Source organism: Phymastichus coffea, unplaced genomic scaffold (assembly GCF_024137745.1).
Source record: "Phymastichus coffea isolate CEN01 unplaced genomic scaffold, Cenicafe_Pcof_1.1 PCOF00001, whole genome shotgun sequence".
Lineage (NCBI taxonomy): Eukaryota > Metazoa > Arthropoda > Insecta > Hymenoptera > Eulophidae > Phymastichus > Phymastichus coffea.
Genome location: NW_026706812.1, coordinates 15260087 through 15284707, shown reverse-complemented (window position 1 = coordinate 15284707; position 24621 = coordinate 15260087). Strand labels below are relative to the sequence as shown.

Genomic DNA, 24621 nt, shown 5'->3' with positions numbered 1-24621 from the left:
CAGACCCGATCAATTTGGCAATCGATAATATGTTGCCTAAATTGAAGAAAGAGTTGAAAAAGACTCAGAACTATTTCACATCGTTGCCGCAGTTGTTAGCTAAAGCAATGGAAGTAGAGATCGCGGAGTCCGACGAGCACTGGAAAGCCCCCCCCCCCTCCGCGGAACAGAGCATGCTGCCTGACGCGGCATACCAGCCTAGGGTTAAAGCGCCGGCGAAGGCCAAAGCGAGCATCGCGTCTGTGGTAGAAAAGTCCCCTTTCTCCGAGGCCGACTTCGAAAAATCTTTCCAAAAGTTTTTCGATAAAAAGTGGCAGCAACTAGCAGCGGCTAAGAAAGGGCTTCCAGCCCCCCATAAGAGTGCAGTACAGGAATCAGTCTCTACCAGCTCCTCAAAAGATGACAAACCTCCGGCTTACCCGCGTTAACGCGAGGGGAGACGGGGCGGGGTAAGCGGCCGTGGCCGCCCGGCAAGAAACGGTCGGGCCCAAGTCATTACTCCCAAGTCGGACAAAAACAAGAGCAAGCCTCCCGGCCCCGATGCTGAGAAATTACTCTGTTGGGACTGCAGCTGGCCTGGGTACACCAGAGCCACCTGTCCCGAGTGCTCAAAAATCGAGGCGCCAAGAAACGTGGAGAGGAACGCGTAGATGGGGTCCCTACCGTTCCGATGGCGACCCGGACTTTCGCTACAGATGCCCCCGCGGGAGAAGCGCCAACGCGTTCCGAGAGTTTTGCGGCGAGCGCGTTGGTGGAGAAGTACCCCAGATGGTGGCTGACGCTTAGCATCGGTCAATTTACTTGCAGGGCTCTGTACGACACTGGAGCCTCGCGCACCGTTCCCCTTCAGATTGCTGCCGCGATGAACAAGCGCGTCAACATGTATGTCGGGCCCGGCGCGAAAGCAGTCGATGGTCATTATGTCCCTATCATCGGTAATGTACAATTACCCTTTACGATAGGTGGTGTTACCCATTCGATCGACGTACTCGTCTTGAGCGAGGCTGATGCTGAGTGTACTCTCGGAAGCGACTTTGTTCGAGCCTTTTCGGCGTGTTTGGATCCCGAGACCAACACGATAAGGATCAAAGGTTGCGATCAGGAAGTCCCGACGATTGTCTCCTCACTTCGTGCGGAGGAGGCGATGTCGCTGGCGGCCTTGGGTATCGAAGATATCTCGAAGGAGCAGCGACAAGAAATCGATCGAGTGATGGATGACCTCCTGCCTGAACCTTCCTGCGAGCAGCTCAGCTGCACCGGATGGATCGAGCACGACATCGACATTGGCAGCGCGCGCCCAATTAAGCAGAAATACTATCCGGTGTCGCATAAGATCGAGGATGAAATGCACGCGCAAGTGCATAAAATGCTGCAAATGGGAATTATTCGTAAGTCCCGCAGCGAGTGGTCTAGCCCGGTGGTGATGACTCGGAAACCCGACGGCGAATACCGATTCTGCGTAAACTACCGAAAGGTGAATAGCGTTACCCGCGTGAGCGCATATCCGTTGCTCTTTATGGACGCGATATTGCGGAAGCTCCAACACGCCAAGTTCGTGAGCGCAATTGACCTCGCGAGCGGATTTTGGCAGGTTCCTCTTTCGGAGAGGGCCATTCCGATAACTGCTTTCACCGTTTCGGGACTCGGGCTATTCGAATTCGTTCGAATGCCTTTCGGATTGGCTGGTGCCCCGGCAACATTTCAGATGTTGGCCGACAAGCTCATCTCACCCGAGATGGAGCCTTATGCCTTCGCGTACCTTGACGACGTGATCATCGCTACTAAAACGTTCTCAGAGCATGTCCGGTGGCTCACGCATATTCTAAGAAGAATACATGAAGCTGGCTTTACGATCAATCGCAAGAAGTCTAAGATTTGCATGACCGAGGTGCGTTATCTCGGCGTGTTGGTAAATCGCGATGGCACACGCCCCGATCTAGAACGAGTTGCACCGATACTCGAGTACCCAGCCCCGAAAAATCTTCGTGCTTTGCGCAGATTCCTGGGCATGGCCTCGTGGTATCGAAAATTTTTAAACGATTACGCTACGATTTGTGAGCCGTTTAACGCGCTCACCCGCAAGGACGCCAAGTTTGAATGGCAGGAAGTGTTGCGGCAAGTTTTCGAGTAAGTCAAAGCCCTTTTGGCAATGGCCCCTGTCCCAGGCAGGCCCAATTTCGCTGCGCCGTTCATCATCGAATGCGACGCGAGCGATACTGGCCTCGGAAGCGTTTTGCTACAGCGTATCGACGGCGAAGATCGAGTTCTGTGCTTCGCGAGCCGCGCCCTGACGTCGTGCGAACGCCGTTTGTCGGTTACCGAGCGCGAGTGCCTCGCCGTCGTTTGGTCGATCGAGAAATTCCGACCCTACGTGGAAGGTTATCACTTTAAAGTTGTAACCGACCATCAGAGCCTTAAATGGCTCACTAATTTGAAACACCCAAACGGCAAGCTCGGTCTTTGGTCCCTTGCGTTGCAATCGTATGATCTCGATATTATGCATCGCAAGGGCAAGGACAATGTCGTGCCTGACGCGCTTTCATGCATGTTTGAGACCGACGAAGACGAGCTCGCGGCAATCGCTTCATTGACACTCGGCGAAATCATACAGGACCCGTGGTACCGCAGGAGTATGCAGGAGGTCCTCGATCAGCCCACGGATAATCCCTATTGGAAAGTTTTAGGTGGCCGTTTATATATTTATAAGCCTGACCCCATCGTCGGCGACCTCTTCGGGACCGATGACGATGCTTGGAAGCTCGTTATTCCAAGGGAAGACCGAGCACGGGTCTTATCCGAATGCCACGAAGAGCCGTCGGCTGGACATCTTGGTCGTTACAAAACCCACAAGCGCGCGAGCCTCCACTATTATTGGCCGAAAATCCATCACGATCCATTGTGTGTCAAGAACTGCCAAATCTGCCAGCAGGTCAAAGCCTTACAAGTCACCCCAGCAGGGCTGATGGGACGACATATCGTCACGCGACCATGGGAAATCGTGTCCGGCGACGCTATGGGCCCTTTCCCGCGATCCACGCAGGGCTACGAGCATTTGCTTATCTTTCTTGATCTCTTCACTCGTTGGATCGAATGTGTCCCTCTCCGTAAGATTACTGGGAAAATCATCCAACGCCAGCTGAAGGAACGTGTGTTTCTGCGTTTCGGAATCCCTAAAAAGTTCTTGTCTGACAACGGTACGCCGTTCAACAACAAAGTTGTCGACGACTTTGTGGACTCGTTCGGCGTGGTACACGCAACATGCGCCCCGTACTCGCCTAAGAGCAATCCGACCGAACGCGTAAATCGCACGATCAAAACCATGATCCGTGCGTTTATCGAAGAAAAACACACGACGTGGGACGCGCATATCGCAGAGTTCGCGTTTGCCTACAACACGACAATACACGAAGCGGTGCGCACGAGCCCCGCTTTTCTAAATTACGGACGCCAGCCCGAGCTGCCAAACTCGAAGAAGCGAGAGGAAGAGCGCGCCGTGGCTCGAAACCTTGAGATGGCTGCGGTCAACAACTGACACGCTCGAATTAACAAACTCGACGACTTCCGAGCCGTTGCCCTGCTACACTCACAGGAAGCCCAAGATAGACAGGAGATGTACTATAACACTAAACATCGCGACGTTAAGTATAATGTCGGTGATAGAGTTTGGGCGAAGAATCGTGTACTATCCTCCGCCGCTAACCAGACGGCCGCGAAACTCAGCCCGAAGTTCGCGGGCCCGTTCATCATTACCGCACACCTCGGTCCCACCTCATACCAACTCCAGAACGAAGAAGGTCGGGACGTTGGTAAAACCGCCGTTGCGAGTTGCGACCGTGCTTGGACGGAGCCCAGTGTCCCGATGACGCGGCGGACGGTTCTCTCCTTGAAGAAAACAGAAACGACGAGACGATGTTGTTGAAAGAAATTTTCTCGCCCAATCACACGCAAGAAAGCGACGAGCGCGATGCCTCGAACGACGACGCGTCGGTCGCGGAAGTTATAGGGCCAAAGGCCCCAACAAACCCATGGCAGGACCTCGTGCGAGGCGAAATACCGACCACCCCAAGGAGAAGAGGCCGTCCTCGCAAGCAGAAAATGCATGCTCCCGTCGACGTATCCCCTCGGCGCTTGCGTCCCAGGGACTAGCACCTTACAACTTTGCTTGTTTTCTCATTTTCTTTCTGCCTATCTCACCTTCTATGCTATTAAAACTCTGCTACTACTTCAAAGCTTCCTACTTCCCCAGTAGGCGCTATCGCTTGATGTAACAAATTGAGCTCGTTTCTTTTGCCTAACTTTGTGTATGCTCCGTCCTATAGAGGATGCTGACTAGTGCCGAAATGGCTCCAATCACCAAGTGGCTAGAAGAGGTGCTGCACGAAGCACTCACGTTGGCCGTAGCCAGCGCGTCCCGCCGAAACGCTACGCCGCCGACGCGCAGGGACGCTTCTCCCGCACCAGCCCTTGCCTACTCCAACGCGGTAGGGGATGACTCAGCCAGCGAGACGCGGGTCTCGTCGGACGACGACAGCGGTGTCAGCTCCGCGGCGACCACACTGGATTTCCCCCAGAGGAAGCTGCGCAGGCCGCGCCGGCTAGAGGATAACGAGGGCCGTAAAGACGAGGATTCGCTGGACCGCAGCCCGAAGCGCACCAACGCGTCTCCCTGTTCCGCCCTGGCGGCCGCAGAGCGCTTGGAGGCAATCCTGCGTCAGCGCGGCTACGGTGACCCCAGCTCTACCAGCGGCTTCAACTCCTTCTTTGCCCTGCAAGGAGCCGCAGGAGACGAGCCGTGTCCTGACCTCTTCGGCAAGCGGGCTTGCTCCACTTGCAGCCTTACGAGAGTGCCTCGAACCTCCGACTGCCCGAATTGGTCGAGGCACGAGCTTTGGAGGAGCGGCGGATAGCAGCCGTACTCATATAGCACGGTCGAAACGCGCCAACGCAGGGAAGCCTTCCTTCGAGATAAGGAAGAGTTGACGCCCACCCACGCGGACAGAGGTGACAGACGAGGCGTGACCAGGCACTAGGTCTAGATCTAGGTGCTACGACCATCCTCGCGACCTCGCTCTCGAAGGTTCCCTCTCCCAAGAATCAGGCATTGACGCCCACGTTTTTTTTTCTCTTCTCGTTTTTTTTATCACCTATTACCTTATAAGATTGGCGACCCGCGCGAGTAGAGAGAGTCGCGATAAGCTACATTCCATCCAAAGCTTCAAAAATATAAAATGTTGAAAAAATATATTTTTCTACCTCTACGATGTTTTGATTTTTTTTTACCAATTAATTTTCCTTACTTGGTGGAGAGAGACAGGTTTTTCGACCTGGTACGCCCTGCTACCTAGTTCTGGGGGAGGGGCATATAACGAGTGACTAGACCCTCGTTATGTCTCTCTCTATACATAATTATAATTATCCTCATATGTATATGTATACTTATCATGTATTTTTTTCACATGTATGGCAGCCAAAGGTAAGTCAGAGAGAGCGCTAATAGAGGGCGAGCTAGAGAGAGAGAATTCGGGAAGCCGGCGCGACGCGCGCGAGAACGAGAGTGGGGTAGGAGAAAGCACCGCGAAAAGAACTCATTTTTTTGTACCGGCGACTTCGAAGCACGTGAACGTGTTACGAGCGGCTATACACGTGCATGCGATCTTTTGCTACCCGTGACTAACTTTTCGGTTTCCGGCGAGTACGCGAGTGTCCACTCGGTGTGAGGCTTCGGTACCAAGATTGCCCCTAGCGCCTTTGGTGGGCTAGTTCCTGTGACCACGCGTGCGAGCCTTTAAGGCCGCCCGCCTCTTGACTGCACCCGAGCTGCACACTGCGCGTCCTCGCGAGCCACGTGCGAGGCTGAGGATACCGTCTGCAGGGCTAACGCCGAGACATCATTGTAAGTACCATCTCGAATACGTGTCTCTCTCGCTAGCTTTTTGCCGCTCTCTCTCCCGCTTACGCTGCGCCATAGCTCTGTACCTTTCTCTGTAGTAAACTCAATGCTTTTGTATATCTGCTCTCTTTCTCTGTGCTTTCTTTACCTATCGTAATCAATTCTGTCCCGTCCGGCTCTCGCCCCTGAATTTCGTAATCGCTCAAAAGCGCCCATAGGACCACACGACGCTCTCTGCAGGCTAAGGCAACAGACACTGTACCACGCCGTTCCTGTTGCTGCTGGGTTAGGCTTCGCGCAGCCTATTACGAGGCCCACTCCGAGCTGTTTCTCACTCCCTCGTAAATTATATAACGAGCGACCTGCGCTGGGTCAAAACCCCGTTATAATATATTGATTAAATAAATAAACTTCATAATAACTTAAATATTCATTTTCTCGCATACGACGCTAAATTAGAGATTTAAGAGTTTATATATATATATATATGTACACACACACACACACACACACACACACATATATATATATATGTATATACATATATACATATACACACCTTAAAACTACCGCATTCAATCTCACTTGGATAGTTCTTCTTTATCTTCCACGTGAATAGGGGCTAAACAAGCAATGTGTCGTCGGAGTGTATTATTCACTATTTTCACTGTGATAACTCGCACGAGGCCATCTTTACCAGGATGAGTCTCGATGATTCGCCCCAGTGGCCACTTAGATGCAGGATACCTATCGTCGTTTAAGATCACAAGTTGGCCTATTGTGAAATTATCTATATCGTTTCGCCACCGTTTTCTTTCTTGAAGTTGGACCATATATTCATTTGACCAACGCTTCTAAAACTGATCTCGTAACCTTTGGAGTAGTTGGTAACGATCGAGCCGATTGAGTGGGATACCTGGTGTTTCTTTGTCCGGTATAATAACTGAAGGTCTTTTGTTGAGGAAGTGAGCCGGTGTTAAGACCCGCAAGTTTTCTGGATCTGACGTATATGCGTTGAGCGGCCGAGAGTTGAGACACGTAGCTATATCCTAGATCACCGTGGAAAATTCTTCAAACGTCAGCTTGTTTTCGCCAATAGTTTTTTTTGAGTAGGTTTTTTGCGGACTTTACGCCGGCTTCCCAAAGACCGCCGTAGTGCGGGGTCGGAGGAATGAAAGTCCAAGATATTCCTTTCTCAACCAACTGAAGGACTACTTCCTGATAAAATACTGAGGGATTATGAAACATGGTTCGCAGTTCGGCGTCTGCTCCACGGAATGTCGTTGAGTTATCGCTGTAAAGATGTGTGCAATGTCCCCGTGTATTTATGAATCGACGAAGTGCTAAGATAAAGCTTGCTGATGTTAATCCATTTCTTCTACCTTTGTAATTTTTTCTACCTTTGTAACCAATAGGCAAATTAGGCGCCAAAGCACGACCAATGAATAAATTACGCGCGCGAAAAATACCGATATAGACGGCGCTGATACCCGGCTTAGCAACAGGCTAATCAATCATCTAACCGCTAAGGGGAGGTAAGCAAGGAGAAGCGGCGCATCGCCGAAAAACGCCGCGCCAGTATCCGCTCAGCCCTGGTGCCGACCAGACGTCCCGTGAGACCCTGGAGCGAGCCAGGCCTAAAAGCGCGAGTGTAGTGAGCAACAAAGTGCGTAGAAGGAGAGCAGCAGCAACAGCAGTAGCGACAGAACCTGAGCAGCAGAGCAGCAGCAACAGCAGTAGCGACAGAACCTGAGCAGCAGCAACAGCAGTAGGAGCAGAACAGCCTAGCATCAGCGACAGAAATTGAGCAGCCTAGCAGCAGCAACAGGCCCGCAAGCCACAAGCAACAACCTCAACAGCTTGCGATCGTACCGAAAAAGCGCCCGAGTAAGTACGCTCATTCCTTGTTAATCGCGTGATTCTTGAACGTCCGCGTTATCGGGAGTGCCGCGCGACCTTCGCGCGATTGCTTAAACGCTAGATTTTCGGGAGTGCCGTATGACCTTCGCGCGTCAGACCGATCCCTTTGTACGCATCTTCGTCATCAACCTTCCAGGCGATTTCCTTGTTGCGCCGCTACATTGTCCGTTGCCCGAAAGACAAGTTTTCGCGTGCACGCGTCTATGTACCGCAACATCCCCGCTTAACCTTAACGAGTTGTTGATTTAAAACGAGCCCTTTCCGTTTGTGAGTCGCGTGATTGTCGAACGTCCGCGTTATCGGGAGTGCCGCATGACCTTCGCGCGTCCCATGAGATTTTCTCGAGCCCGCGTCCCTTGCCACAGACCTCTCGGACGTTCATCCTTGTTGTTCCGTCACGTTGAGTGTCGCTTGAGCGACCAATTCTACACGCGCGCGCACACATTCGTAAATTCTTCGCGCATGCGTAGGTTAACCGCCGATTTTCCCTTACGCAAGTTTCCTCGACTAAGTTGTTAAAATTAACGAGTTTCTGGCTTTCGCGCGGGCACGAACTGCCCGTACGCGCATCAGTTTCGTTGATTTCCTTTATGCGATATTCTTGTTAAATAAAATTGCCGAGTGTCGTACGACCTTCGCACGGGCAACGGATTTCCAGTGTGCGCGCCTATTCATAAACGTTCTTTCTTTTGGGCTTTGTTAAGTGCCAAACAAGAGTGGATACCGCATGACCTTCGCGCGGGCGACAAGTCTTACGCGCGTTGACAAATTTCTTTTCTGAGGCCGATCGGATACTGCGCGAGTCGCGTCTGACCTTCGTTCGACCGACGAGTTCTGTGTGCGCATTATTAGCTCTTGTTTTCACTATAGGATTATTGCTTTGAGCTGTTAGTACGGCCGATTGAGTAGCCTGACCTTGCGCGACCGACCGATTCCGCGCGTGTGTGTATATACTCGAACAGATTCCTGAGCTAGTACGTGAAGCAAATAGTTTGAATACGGCAGAACCTCGCATTCGCAACCCACCGAGACCGCTCGTATCAATGATCGCCCGCTCAAGTCAACGTTGCGTCAACGAAGGACCGCAGGGAACCTTCTCTCCCGGCTACTGATCCGTCAGTCGAGGCGCCCCTGCGTAGCCTCCTCGAGATACCCGTTTCTAAGCCAAGAGCCATTGTGCCCCGGACCACACCTGACTAGTCGAACGAGCTGCAGCCGTGGGTGGCTAAAAACCACCCGTTTGTCCCTTCTCTCTTTCGTTCGGTATTCTAGGTCTCGGACGAACCCGTATATAGGATTTCGCGCTCCCACTCTCCTCTCCCATAGGTGATAGCCGCGCGAAATCGGCATACGACGACGACTTCAGCGAGGAAGGAGACAACGGGGAAACCACCCAACAATCACAGCAACCAGCAGGGCCCAGGACCCGACAGCCGATGTTGCAGCGCTACCTGCCCTCCTAACGCGAGGACACGGTAGCTGGCGCCCAACTCAATTAAATAAAAGCTGCACACATCATCGGCTAACTGCGCCGCTGGCGGCAGTCGAGACCGGAAAAATTGTCTACCATTTATTTTTCCCCTCCCTCTCCCCCGTCACAAACTAAACAAGTGATTCAGATATGAATGTAGCCTCGGAACCCTGATCAAGGAGTATTCTCGCACGCGCCTGCCGTTCCTTTGGACCTATTACCTTATTCTGAGCCGTCGATAGAAGAATAGTGTTCTCGTTGAGAACAGTTGTTTTGCATGTATTCACCGTCAGAACGGATGAAGTTCGAGCATCGTTCAATTGACCTTGCGTCGCGGGGATTATTTTATCACTTGGTACGTTCGTGTCTGAGATGTTGTTAGACTGTTTATTCGATGTTTTGCTGAAAATATGTAATAAATCGACAAATTTCGGTAAGTTCGCGATGTAATTAGTCTCGTTAGTCTGCCTATCAATAGCTCGTTGGCGATCTCTTGCAGCCAATTCCGATTGCCAGGTTTTTGATATTCGGAATCAAGACGAATTTTAATGATGTGAACGAGGAGCAGATCCTAGTGTGCTGCCGGTGCTCACAGATTGGCGAGTGCGCAAATAATTCTCTGTATCTCGTCAACAAAAGCAAGCAATTCAGCAGCCGATTCCCTTTTTAGATAAGGTAAGGTTAAAAGGGAATCTATTAGTTTATTTATGGTTAAGCGCGGGTCACGAAATCGATCTTGTAACGCCTTCCATGTCGACGCGTAATTGATACCGCGAACAGCTACATCTTCGACTAATTCGGCTGCCGCACCCTTCAAGCACGATTTCAAGTACTGTAGCTTGGTAGTGTCCTTGATTCGCGGCGCGTCGTGTACCAGCGCAGTAAAAAGATCCGCGAAGCTATCCCAGTCTTCGTATCTACTCGAGAAGGTTAGCAAATCAAGCTTTGGCAATTTTACTGGGTAATCATCCTTATCATCGTCATCACGTTCACGTCTTCGAGGATTACGCTCCTCTCCGCTCGGAAAATTCGCGATTATTGTGACTAACCAGTCGAAGGTTTCCTCGTACATGCGACGCATATTTTGAAATATATTCTCTGAGGTGTACGGATGCTCGTCCAAATCCGCGCGCAACGTAATATCATTATGCGTCTTGCATGCATCAGCCCAAATAGTATTGACAGCGTCAATACGGGTTTGCACTATGGTTCGATTCAGCGTATCATTATCGCGTTCCTTCATTCGATTACCGATTTGCCGAATTACGTTTTCGGCTATTTTGCAACGCTACAAATCGAGCTAACGGGATTGGTGGCATGATGCTACACTTCAAGACAATGTTAATGAATGATTAATTATTAAGCTAAGTTGGAGAATAAAGCTACAAGCTCGTGGTGGACCTTCCAACTTTACACTATATTCATAATCTTACAGGCTAAGACTCAATATCGAACGCACATATTCATTCTCTTACATGCGACGATGTGACATATTTCTGTTTTATCATATAAAGAATTCTAATTATGCAATTACAAAATCGTGCCCCACGTTGGGCACCATGTTTACTTGATAGAAGTGCAAGTAAGAAGAGAGGCACAAAGTTAAAATTATTACCTTTGATTCGAAGTCCGAATGATCTTGTTATTTATTTATTTTATTTTATTATAAAGAAGGTTTAGGTTAACTCTGCACTAATAACAATAATTCTTTAACTTATTACTTTATTAATGAAATAAGGATTATAATTATAATTAGAATTATCAGCTGGCATAAAAAATCCCACTCGTAGGTGAGGGAAAAGCCATTTAGCAATCGTAAATATACTAATCTAAATGATATAAATAAACAAAGGCAAAAGAAAGAACAGAGAAATGTTACAATACAAATACATCTATCGACTTACATTAAGACGCGGTTAAATGGTCACTCAACTTATTAAAACCTACTCCGGTGATTTTCGCATACGCACAATCGGGCAAGAAGGTGTTCCCAGGATAATAAAAAGGCCCTCGGTAGCTCCAACGTCTCAGAAACGGGTCAGCCCTCGCTACCTCGTAGCCGAGAAGAGGGTAGGCAAAGCCGCGTGGTTAGAGACACCCCAGAGAACGCGTCTCGTCCTCTCCCAAGGCAACAGGCTGTCCTATCCTTGGGTCTCGACGGGTCACCGGGTCGGTTGTAGCTTCGCAGAAGCTTAAGGTAGAAGAGGGCTCGTGGTCACAACTCACACACTTAAGTTGCACAGGTATATCGGCTCGAGAGAAAAAGAATGGACGTAAAGCGAGAGCGAAGTAGACTCCTCTATCCTCTCAAGACAACTGGTTGTCACTCTATTAGGTCTGACGCATTGAGAACTCGGAAAACCCCTACTCTCATTAGGAGCTTCAAGCAGGAACCAATGATAAGCCTGGAAGACGATGCATCTCTCTACCTAGTCTTTCGTCTAGCCAACCTCACCGACGGCTAGTTTGGGCCTTTATGACCTCAACGTGTGCAACGTCTGTCATGCGACCGGTGACACATGTAGGGATCTTAGAGGTTTTCCCCACACGTGTTCAGCTGTTGGTGGAGGGATGCAACGTCCTCACTGATGATCGCAGAGATAGCGCACGAACTAAAAATTTTAAGCGCATATGTCGTGAAAAGCCTCTCCCCTTTACCCTCGGTCTGTATTAGGTGCACTTTCTCCATGCGCCTAATACTATACCTCTTTTTCAGCCGCCATAAATTACCAGACCCGACTAAGATAGCCTAAGGAGAGCGAGAGAGAGCGCTACAGAAGGAAAACGTAAGATGACGCTGTAGTTGAAGAAAGAAAGAGAGAGAGAAAGAGAGAGCTCATGTAAGCACACACTAAGCAGTTATTAGGCAGGCGGACGACGCGCGATCAATTAGCGTTTCGTCGCACGCCGCCTAAAACTAGGCTAAGTAAGTTTAGTGTAGGAGAGCGCGGTCACTGCCCGTGCAGGAGTATTGCATAGCGTCACTCTACGTCAGCCAGTAATCGAGGTCAGTCGACCAAGGAATTAGTTCGCGCTGCCGATCATCTTGGCAATTGTTTCGCTGCGAAAAAGAAGCTTGACTGCCTTCCATCCTAAACGGCCCCACGCCCTGGCCTTCCGTCAAAGCGCGCACCACCTGCAGTAGCATTAACGACGAGAAGCCGGACAATCGGCCTACCCTGCAGTTGCCAGCTCCGCCTCCCAGGGATCATCGAGGAGAAAATAAAGATCAGGTTATATCTCTCTTCTGGTTATTCTCTCTCTCATACGGCCTCGTGAATTATTAGATAGCCAGGCGATCACTTGTCGGCTACCGTTGTTTAATTCCTCTCCGTTGATTATTTGTATTGCGTGTTTCGTTTAGTTGTAAGTGCGCGGTAGCCAGGCGATCACTCGCCGGCTACTTTACAAGTTTTTTTGCGTTAGAATAAGTCGCATTTGTTATTTGGTTAAGGTACATAATATTGTAGACGTACGTTACGTTACGTTATTAAAATAAATAGTTCAGACTCTAAGATATATTCATAATCGCGTTTTCGAGAGTAAGCAAGAAGTTGACACGTGAAAGCTCTATAAGTTTTGATATATCTGTTGTTATATATTGATAAATACATGTATTGTTAAATGGAACTTTATTAATAATACACAATCAATATAAAATACAGTGGATGGATAATACACAATAAAAGTAGCATAACGCCGTACGTGTTCACACACTATGAATGTTTTCAATGAACAAATTAAATCTAATGTCTTTACTCAAATAGTTAATAATATAAAACACACTATAACGTTAAAAACACTGAATGTCACTTCATTTGGAACTGTCAGTCAAGATGCGACTGTCTCTTGCACTGGCTACTTCCGGACTAACTGCTTACATTCGTAAAAATGCATCCTTCAGGACTCCTTGAGTGGAAGGGGCAAGCAATAAAAGTTCGGGCCTTCTAGGGGACCATAAAAGTCCCTTCCTCGCATATAGAGAAAATGTAGGTGTGTGCATGTCGTTGCAATATTTGAACAATTTCTACCATCAACGAATAGCGAACACCGTGTTATCCACGTAGTTTGACGCTTCGATAGGCCGTTTGAAAAACAATTGAGTATTGTTACATCTATCGGAAGCCCGATAGCGCCGTAACGAATACTCAATCTAATTTCTACGCAATATTAATTTTAGAGAGGAGATAATCTAAGGCTGCTTTTTTCTCATAAGAGAGAGAGAGAGAGTCTTATGATTTAAGCACTTAGATTATCGTGAAGGAAAGGAATAGCAGGCTAACCACTGAATAATGAAATCAGTCTCAGGAAATAGCTGAGTCTTCATTTCGTTCAATGATCGCGCTGCTAGGCAAGGTAGGATTATGAGTCTTCTTGCCGCAACGACGAGCGAATTTATACTTGCAAAAACGGCTCCTTTCTACGCTTGGGTAGCCCCTACAACGCTATTTTTGATATTCGCATAAACTTTGTACAGGTTTTGTCGCACAATGGCTCGCTCGAAATTGAAATTTAATAACTTAAAAAATCAAGTAGAAGATAACAAATTTCTTAATATAAATCGTTTTTCAAGGAAAAATCACCTCTTAAAATTATAAATGATTTTAGTTAGATATTTAATTAAATAACACGGAATATACAATGAATTTACGGAAAATTTTTTACGTAAAAAGATCACTCGTGATAAGTAGAACATTATTCAAAATAAAAACCACTAACTTAACAATCCATTTTTAAACAATAATTAAATAACGAATTTGTGAATTTCTTTTTTAGCCATTATAAAATCAACAAACGGGTAACAATCGTTATCAGTAATTTTATAGGTATGACAGTTGAATCGCTATCTCGCAACGCAATGTTAATTGTTTAAATAAATTATAAATTTTTTATTTATTGATTGTAATGTGGCACATTACAAGGCCTTTCCTGAGTGCTGCATTGTTTGCAACACCTCAGAAAGGCCATCCCCGTCCCTTGCCGCCCCGTAACCGGTTGTTCAAAATAAAACTAAACAAGCCCTATACCGAATAATTATTATTTTTCATGTCCGAACGACCACGCCTGAGATATGGGCGAAACAAACTTGCCCAACGCGATCCGACGGACGCTCAAAGAGCAGAAAAAAAAAGAGGAGCGCACCACAGAAAAAAAGAGAGCGCACGCACACACTCACTCACAGACACTCCCGATCACGTGTTGCCGGCCGGCAAAGAAAAACGCAAAACCCGACTGGGAAATGCAACGGAGATGCATGTTGATGACACATGCAGATCCGTTACACTCCCAGACACCGACACGAACTCTCACGAGGCACTAACACTCCTGGGGCGAGCAGAAAATCGCCGATGAAGTGGCAGCCGGCAATCAGCTGTGTCGGGCTGCCGAACACCATCGGCGACATCCTGAGCGCCACACACACACGAAAATCAGCGACCACACACTAACACCCGGAAAAGCACCACAGAACCGACACGGGAGCGCCCCAGGAGGCGCTCCAACAACCGGCACGAGGACACGAGGCGTACGCGCTAGGAACTGAGCGGCCATCTTGATGCGCCGATATAGACTGAGAGCGAGCGAGCGAGACAGACTGAGACAGAGCGAGCGAAGCAGACTAAACAAGAGCGAGCGAGACAGACTGAGACAGAGCGAGCGAGACAGAGCGAGCGAAATAGACGAAACAAGAGCGAGCGAGACAGACGATATAAAATAATAGAACAAAATACAAATGCGAAGATGAGGGCGCTACAAATGAAACGGCACATTATATACGTATCTCTGATAATGAAATAAATGTTAAATTGGAAAAGAATGAAAACGAAACAGATATCGAATTGTAAAATTCGCACGCGGCCGACACCCCTATTATGATAGCGAGCGACAACTATCCCCTTTAGATTTAATAATAATTTAACTGACCGAATTCGAACATCTGACAAAATTCGCTAGTGACGTCACGACCAATAGGCAAATTAGAATAAAATTTGATTTCCGTCCGCATAGACGAATAGATAAGAGTAGGGGTAGATCTTTTCCGACAATTAATGATAGATACCTTAGTGGGGGGTGAGAGAGAGTAAATAACGACGAAAGTAGGAGAGTTAAGGAGGGCGCTGTATTATTCTAATTTACATACGGACCAATGATAAAAATTCGGAGGGCGCTACCGATATCCGAATTAGCATACCGACCAATAATAAGATTTCTTCTCGGAAAGAGGAGAAGAGAAACGATCTTTGACCGCGAGAAGCCGATTCTCGTCCATTTTGCCACTGGATATCCGCAAGGAAGGAGCCTCTCTCTATTGTTAATCTCGCTAGACGCCTCAGATATTTCGCTATTGGAGATCTAGAGAGAAGGAGTCTCTATTAGCTGATTTTCGCTGTCGAACCTTTAGCGCTAGACGCCTCTTATACTCCCTGTTGCCAATTTTGTTTGCCAGTACCGCAAGGAAAATTTGTAAGTAGGCAAAATGCCGCTCAATTTTAATTAATCGCGAAGTGCGGGAATCGATAGTTCAGTGCCGTAGGTCGTCGCGACGCGTGGATCCGTCGACGTCGGTGCCTATAAGATCGTGCTGACCTGTCCGCCATTCCGCGAATTTAAATTGAGTGTTCGGTTTACGAAAGAGATTCGCGATTTAGGATTCGCGCTGACCTTCGTTTACCAGTTATTGAGTGTAGAGTTTACGAAAGAAATTTGCGACTTAGTATTCGCGCTGACCTTTCGTCGACTTTATTAAGTGTTCGTTTTGTAAAAGAAAGTTGCTACTTGGTATTCGCGCTGACCTTTCGTCACGTTTATTAAGTTCGTCTTACAAAAGAAAATTGCAAGTTAGTATTCGCGCTGACCTTTCGTTAGTTACTTAGTACAAACGTAGGTTCCGTTGAAGTAAATTGTTTTGACTAATTAGTTGTGCTGACCTTTCCGCCATTTCGCAAGCCGAATTTGAGCGTAGGTTTTATAAAAGAAAATTGCGATTTGTTACTCGCGCTGACCTTTCCGCCATTTTAGGAACCGTTTAAATTGTATCTCAGGGATTAATGAAAATTTAGGATTCGACCGACCACATTTATTCCGACCTCGTATGTGAGAAACTTTTAATGCATCAATAAAACTATTAATTGTCTGTATATACATATATATCTTATTTGATAACCTGCCCCTGTTGCATGTTAGTGATTTTCAGCCGCGGTCGGTTACATACGGGTTTATTAATTCGCTATATTTTCGGATTATTCGTTAGGTAAAATACGCGCGATTTCAAACGTCCTCACGACCTGACTTAAGGAGTCATCACCTGAGCTGCCGGCATACACTAATCAAGGAGGAAATTAGCATCGAAAGTTGGACACCAAAGGCCTGAATTTCGGACACAACGCGTATCCCCCCAGTTATCAAAGTGTCAAATTCTTACTTCTCTGTCTTAAGGTGTTAGGATCGTTGTTGTATATTCGAATTTGCATCATATTCATTTGTTGCAAAATTACTAGCGTTATTTACTTGTAAATTAAATTAAACTAACAAATACATATTGAATGTCTATAATAACTTGAGATTCGAGATTAGCGCATGAAAATTGACTGAAAAATGCTTTTGTTCCTTAAAAAAAATGTGCAATTATCGATTTTGCATTGTAAACAGTAATTTTCCCACGCTCGTGACGTCACGCTCCTTATATGGTCTTGATTTCACCGAATTGCCCAACATATTTACGCGTATACGAGGAAGAGCGCCTTAGCTCAAGTATCGCTTTTCTTCAGTTTTCTTGCGTACGATGGGTTGCTGTTGTGCAGTGGAAGACAAAAGAAAAGGCAAATCAGACTGGACCGTTACACTATGTACAAATTTATTCGTACAATGCGCATCTATTTATAAACCGCTCATATATTTACTTTCTAAATAAGGAATTCTTCTAATATTACAACATACATGTTTACATGTATGAATACTATCATACATTGAAAGGAATTTATAATTACAATACAATTACACTTTTTGCTAAAATAAAAATAAAAATTATAAGATCAATTTTAATTAAAATAAACAATAATTTTTACAACTTAACATTTTTTAATCAATTTATTAAAATAACCATGTTTTATGATTTATGGAGTAAATATATACTATGTATTTCGTGCATTTATAACAAAAAATATTTAGTTTTTCATTAAAAGTAAACTGCATGTCTTTTATTTGAAAAAATAAACAAGTAAAAAAAATTTTTTTTGGAAAAAACGCAAAACTCTGGGATCTCTTTAGTAACATTTTGAAGGTCTTATAATAATCTGTTTATGGCAAAATTTAGAGAAAAAATATGGATTTCTTAAGAAAATCAATTTTGAATTTTTTTAAACTGCATTTTACCTACCATTTATCAATTTTTTTTTAATTCTGTTGGTACCATTCAAAAGTGTGTACTAAACATTATAAAATAAGCGAAGAAACATTTCCTAAAATCAACAAATAAAACATATAGAGCAAAATAAAAAAAATTTAGAACCGACTTTCGATAAAATGAAATTCCCAACATACACTTTCAAATGCAATTAAAAGTACAATTTATGTACAATCAAAAAACAAAAAATACGATGTGGCTTATTTTTAATACTTAACGAAAGACTACGATTCTGGCTCGATCGAAGACAAGGCTGTCGTCGGCCTACTTGATTTGAAATTAATTCGGTCTTATATATCAATAAACTCATCGATCATATTCAGGTTTAATGGCACTCACATTTCATATATTTGTTCTATTAATCGAACGTCTGCTACTTTTTTCCGTTTTGAATTGTCCACATTTTACGTTCAATAAAGATGAATGTATTGCGATCATTCATGTTATTTACTGAATTGGCATTCAATTTTTAATTTTATTGGTCATGATCTAAAGGAAAATGGTTCGAAAGTTACCTTCTCTCGAATATCTTATGGTGATGTTGACCGCGAGAAGAGGACTGATAATTGGTTATACCTTTACTTTCTATAGGTAGGATTTCGGGCATATTGAAAAGCACCAATAGAATTATTAATGATTCGCTTAATTAATGTTACTCATGTTAAGATTCTTTAGGTTATTACTTGATTTAATAAATATCTTGCTTATTGTTAGTATTTAATATTTTATATGTTGCAGGAAATCACAATATTTTATTTTAACTGCACACAATTTTATAGGTACCAAATATTTTTATATGCATGTTATTCAAGCATATTTTTGTTTTTCTTGTTCACGTGTATCATGAACGTTGATACACGTGTTCACGTGTATCAACGTTCATCATATCATTCATCATATCATTATCATCATTCAACAATATGTTTATATTGATTGAATTATTCTGCGTCATTATTTTTTTGGAATTTTTTAGACGCTTTATTAGAATAAATGAAGAATAGTATTAAATGAAACTCAGTATTTTTGTACTACTGAATAACTATATAAACGGACCTTAAATTATTGGCTTCTGTATTGGTTTTTTTAGTGTTTTAATTGAATGTTATGTTTACCATTTACGAGGTACGAATTTTACATTAAAATACAGGAATATTTGCCTTTCCCAAACGGAAATTTTCCCTACAAATTTCGTAAATTTGTGCACCTATCAACTTTTTTAAAAACATTTCAATAAATTATTATCCTTTTAATAAAAATATTATTACCATAAAGAAACGAAATGTCAAAATTACATTTAAGAATGTTCTCTTTGAGAAAGCATTCTGCCAATATAGTTGGTAATGTTTTTTCCTATTTTATTAATTTGTATAAATATTTTTTTTCATGCTATTCGAAAAGATATTATTAAAAAGAATAGTTATTGTTTAAATTTTTAAATCGATTAAATATAGGTGATAAAATTGAACTTTTGACAATTATTGTAATATGTGTGCTGCTATATTTATATAGGGAAATCCATGGAATCTTTAACTTTTATGTGACTCAACTTTTTATCTCGGAAAAAATTTTCAACTGGATATAAAGTATGTAGTCATTGAATATTGATACTTTAATTTTTAATTTAATAACATTTCACCACCCAAAAATTATCTACTGTGTTTCAAAACTTGAAAAAATAATATTATTAAGAAATCATATTATTTTCAAGTAATACTTTGAATTTTTTTCGACTTTTACGTATAATTTTTTGAAGCCATCATGAATCGGATTGAAAATTTCAGGACTATTCCATTAGTTAAGGCTTTTGTAGTAACTATACTCGTATTAATGTACAATTCAATTCATCTCATCGTGATCAATATTTTAATGAGCATCACTCTGTTTTGAGTCATTAAAATTTTTTTTACATTTTCATGTATAACTGAAACATTTAAATTTTATAATTTCAATTACATGACAACATAGCTTTCCGAAATACAAAAAAGTTATGTTTTTAAAATTTATGAGTCATCAATGACCAAGAAACTACAAGGCAAAGTATTTTAAAATATACCTGCTTAACTTTTTTCCAAAGTCTTTTATTACTTACATATTTTTGCATAGGCACAGCTCCAATTTTTAATTTTAGAAACTAGTGTTATTTAGCGCGCTTCACGCGCTTTTTTTTTAATGTTTTATTATTATTTATTACATTATTTGAACCTTTTACACGTCAACTTCAAGATTTCAATGGACACGAATAAGTCATGCTGTTTAAAATAGACTACATACGTCAATATTTATTGATGAATAAAAATAGAACATGCACCCATTTTTTCTCAGAAGTCGATAAACTTTTACTCATTTCAAGATATATCGGAAAAATTATTCAAAAGATTAATTCGATCTAAGATCAATAATGCTATTATACTATTATACTATTATACAACACTAAACTTATATATTCAATAGTAGTGATTATGGCTCCAATCTTATATTAGTATGAGTAATACATTTAACATCGTGTACTTTTTGCTGCCACTATGAAAACACCCGTGAATATTCTTCTAATTTAACGGGTTTAATATTTTGATAATTAATTTCCTTTGTTCGCATACATTTTAATTTAAAATATACAAAAGATAAATATGTAGTCTCAATTTTATTTTTTTCATTCTCTTTTTATTTCTACCAAATTTTAACACAACGATATTGATTGTAGTATCGGAGATGGTTTTAAAATTAACAATTTGTACAAATAATTTCAAAACATAACGTATTATGTTCTTAAACCAATTTACTAACATATTTCCATTCTTGCAGTTTATTATCCATGTTAATTATTCATAAATTGAATTTATCGCTAAAATAGAAATCTTACACTCTTTGATATATAATAATAATAATATTTCAAAGTATAGGAAAATTCAAAATTTTGCGTTCTATTTTTGCATCAACAAATCACAACGCTGGATGTCAGCGAAAAAATAAAAATAAATATAAGGCAAGGATAAGGATAGGATAGAACCATCAGCTGCGCCTAACAATTTAATTTTGTTTCTTTTTAAACGTATTGGTTCATGGTATCAAGCTTTCCATGGGATTTCTCCATATTAACAGATATATTATTTTAATTTAACTGTTTTTTTCATTGTTCATCTGAAACCATTTGGAGAGTTTGTTTACATTTATAAATTAAATTTCAAAATTTATTTAAAATAAATTAACGGTGCCGACTGCACCGAAATAAAATCGCAGAATTTCATATAAAATACCAATTTACCATTCTTCTCAATATTGATCATATTTATCCGAAGCTAACTGTTACAATAAAGATATATTCAATTAATTTATATGTCCAATAAATAAATGCAATTGAAGTGCATTAAGATTACTTTATCGTATTTTTTAAGGTTAGGCCATTGAGAGAATGTGGAAGTCATTTACAGTTTAATGCCTACAAATTATTATACTTATTTGTATTGATAAATGTAAAGTACTTCGATTTATTATTATGACCGATTTACTCATAATTGCGACACACGTGACGAAATTCAGTCAATCAGGTCATAAATAAAATTACTTCACTTAGCATCACTTTTTCATACAGGAAAATAAAAATATATAGGTTTAGATAAACTTTACGCGTTTTTACCTTCTTTTTTATTTCTTATTGTTATATCAATATTAACATATTATATTTAAAAAATTACCTTTTTCAAAGGTAGATTTTTCAATTTTTTTTAAAAACCCATATCACAGCCGAAAATGTGTATTAGTGATGAAACACGTTTTCAAATTTATGATTTATTATATCAAAAACTGCAATAAATATAATACTATTTTTTCTCAACGGGTTAATTTATTATTAAACTTTTATTCTACTTTTTGAATAAAGATTGCAACATTACAACTTTTATACACATTCAAAAACCAAATTTTCGATTATTAATAGAAAATATTTAGAGCAATTTCAACCTATATTATTTGTATGAAACTATTTCTTCGTTGTTGGTTTCATATTATGAGTGTATAAACAATATTACAGTCTACTTTTTTACTTTCTTAACTTCAAAATTATCCGTATGATAAATTATGATGATTTGAATTTTTATTAGTAAAATTTCAACTCAAAACCACACCTATATGCTTATTTTTCGCCACGTAAGTATATCATGCAATTATATCTCAGCCATCAGATCATTATATGCTTCAACGTGGCATCCATCACTTTTTTATAAGGGATAAAACTGATAAACAATGAACTACATTATTATTATTTTATTATTATTATTATTAACCAGAGTATAGTACAAAATATTACAACAAGTAGTAATAATTATACAATTATACATTACAAATTTGTAACCCGGCAGAGGATAAACCTGTTTGCTGGTCTGGTATTATAAAACTACTAACACTTAAAGAAATTAAAAGGAAAAAAAAATTTAAAACTAAGAGTCATTTTGTATAATAGTTTATAATATTTCACAAATGAAGTATGGCTTAATATTGGTAGCAAGAATGCTTCCTATAAAAGCTTACTTCACTAATATCTTCAATTTTGTTCTTCTATCTCCAATATCTGATTAACATTTGTCTGGCCGTTACAATTGTCGTCATTGATGCTTTCATTTTTCTTGCATATGATATTCTTTCATATGTATTTAGTCTAGCTGGACAAGTAAGTCCTATAGCACACGTGACTCTATAATAAGGGAACATTTCAGTATGTTGTTTATGTGAATCGCATTTACATGTTGCTGTGAATACTATGTCATCTAAAACTATCAAATCTTTATATTTAGGTTGTTGTTCCAGTGAGTGCAATGAATTAGTGAAAGTTTGATATCCTCTGATACCTCTATAAAAGTATAATAATGCTTTATTGTTTCCAAGATAATTGATGTCTCAATAGGTCATTCGAATATTATTTGTTTGTAGAATCGGTTTTCCTGATGTATTTTTTGGTTTACTTGTTTCTATTTGCATACTATTGTTGTCTGCAATGTCATTTATTTGTTTAAATACTGTTTCTATGGGTTTATATCTTACTTTATCTATATTTGGTTCTTTGTGATCTTCTTTGCTTTCTTCTTTTATGAAATGTATATGTTTTTTACCAATTAATTGTTTGTATGTGCAGTATTCACATTTATTAATGAAATTTATGTTGGTTGTATCTGTTTTTGTTAGAATGTAAGTTTTGTTTCTTTTTCCCTCTTTGAATCCGTTTTTTGTTTTGGTATTAATAGTTATCCGTTGTGAGTTCCATGCTATATCAATCACATTTGCAATTGTTTCAATTATTTTTCTGTAGTTATCTGATACTTTCATTTTTTTCATGTTATATTCAGACATTCGACGATGAGAACGATTTTGATGAAGTGTACAAGTGCCTTGTGAACACAAATATGTCCTTACATCCAAGAGAAACTTATCCTTATCCTCATCCACATGGACTTCCAATGCTGAATTTAGACTATCAAAGTTCCCTTGTTGCTTTAGTTTGTAATAGATTTGTTGTAAATTGTTGCAGTGTATTTTGTGGTTCATTGTATTCCTGTATCTAGTATCTAGTATGGATGGCCTTTGATCCATTTTTTTATTTTGTCCTTTATTGTTTTTATATTGCTATTTAAAGTTTTGAGGTGAGAAGGTAGTTGATTGAAGGTGGCTAAAGCTCTTGTATAGCTATCTTTAATGCTGATTGTTAATTTTCTTTTAAGGGGCTGTATAGTTTTTTTCCTTATTACGGAATTTTTCTTTAGGAACATATCTTGCAGGTTGACATAGTGATACACTAAAGATTCCATGGTGAATGTTTGATCTATGTTTATGGATTTTTTCATTTATAAACTTGTTTTTATTTATTATTTGTAATAGTCGCGTTTGTAGAGTTTGTATATATTTGAGTCTTCCAATGTATGCTCCACCCCATGCTATAATACCATAGGTTGTTATGCTATGGAAAAGTGCATAGTAAATCATACGTAGATTATCTGTACTCATTATCCTAGATAATTTGTGGAAAATATAAGTTAGATATTTTAGTCTATTGTATAGCATGTTTGTATGCAGGTCTCATCTCATATGGCTATCGAAATGCACTCCAAGGTACTTAGTGTTATCAACTTTTCGAATAGGTGCACCCTTTATATTTATATGTAGATATGTTGAGTTGCTATTGCAGTTATTTCCAAAAGCCATATAAACTGTTTTGTCAATGTTTAGTGACAGTTTATTCAATGCTAGCCAAATGGATATTTTGTTTAAAGTAGAAATTCATATTTCTTTCGACTTCATGTCATGTTTCGCCTTTCACGATAATTACCGTGTCATCAGCAAAAGCCGACACACTATCATTTGGTAGCAATTGTAACATATCATTTATATAGATTATGAAAAATAAAGGTCCCAATATTGTACCTTGTGGTACGCCAATGTTGACTTGTTGATATTGACTATATTCACCATTGATTTTAACTCTTTGTTTCCTATTACTTAGATAGCTTTTGATAAGTTCATACGCACTTCCTCTAATTCCATATCTGTAAAGTTTTTTGAGTAGAATTTTGTGGTCCACAGTGTCAAAAGCTTTCGCTAGATCCAAGAAAGTTGCTGCTATTGATTTACTTTTGTCTAGTTGATTGTATATTGAGTTAGTTAGGTAGTATAGGGCATTTTTGGTGCTAAGACCTTTTCTGAAACCAAATTGTTTATTAGAAAATAAATTATGTTTGTTTTAAAAACTTGTAATCCTGATTTGTATTAATTTTTCAAAAATTTTGGCAATATTTGATATTAAAGATATAGGTCTATAATTTGTTGGTAGATACTTCTCTTTAGTTTTATGGATAGGAATAATTTCAGTACTTTTTCATTCATCAGGCCATATTTCTTTTTGTAAGCATAAATTAAAGATATAGGTCAACGGATCACTTATGTGATTTATTATCA

At 41.3% G+C, this 24621-nt stretch overlaps 1 protein-coding gene across 1 annotated transcript; it reads left to right on the top strand.

Moving 5' to 3' along the window:
* Positions 1-670: 670 nt before the first annotated feature.
* Positions 671-2131, top strand: LOC131666299 (uncharacterized). The gene is made up of 2 exons (XM_058938882.1): positions 671-1551; positions 1999-2131. Exons 1-2 carry the CDS (start codon positions 671-673, stop codon positions 2129-2131), a joined length of 1014 nt encoding a protein of 337 aa, XP_058794865.1.
* Positions 2132-24621: the final 22490 nt, after the last annotated feature.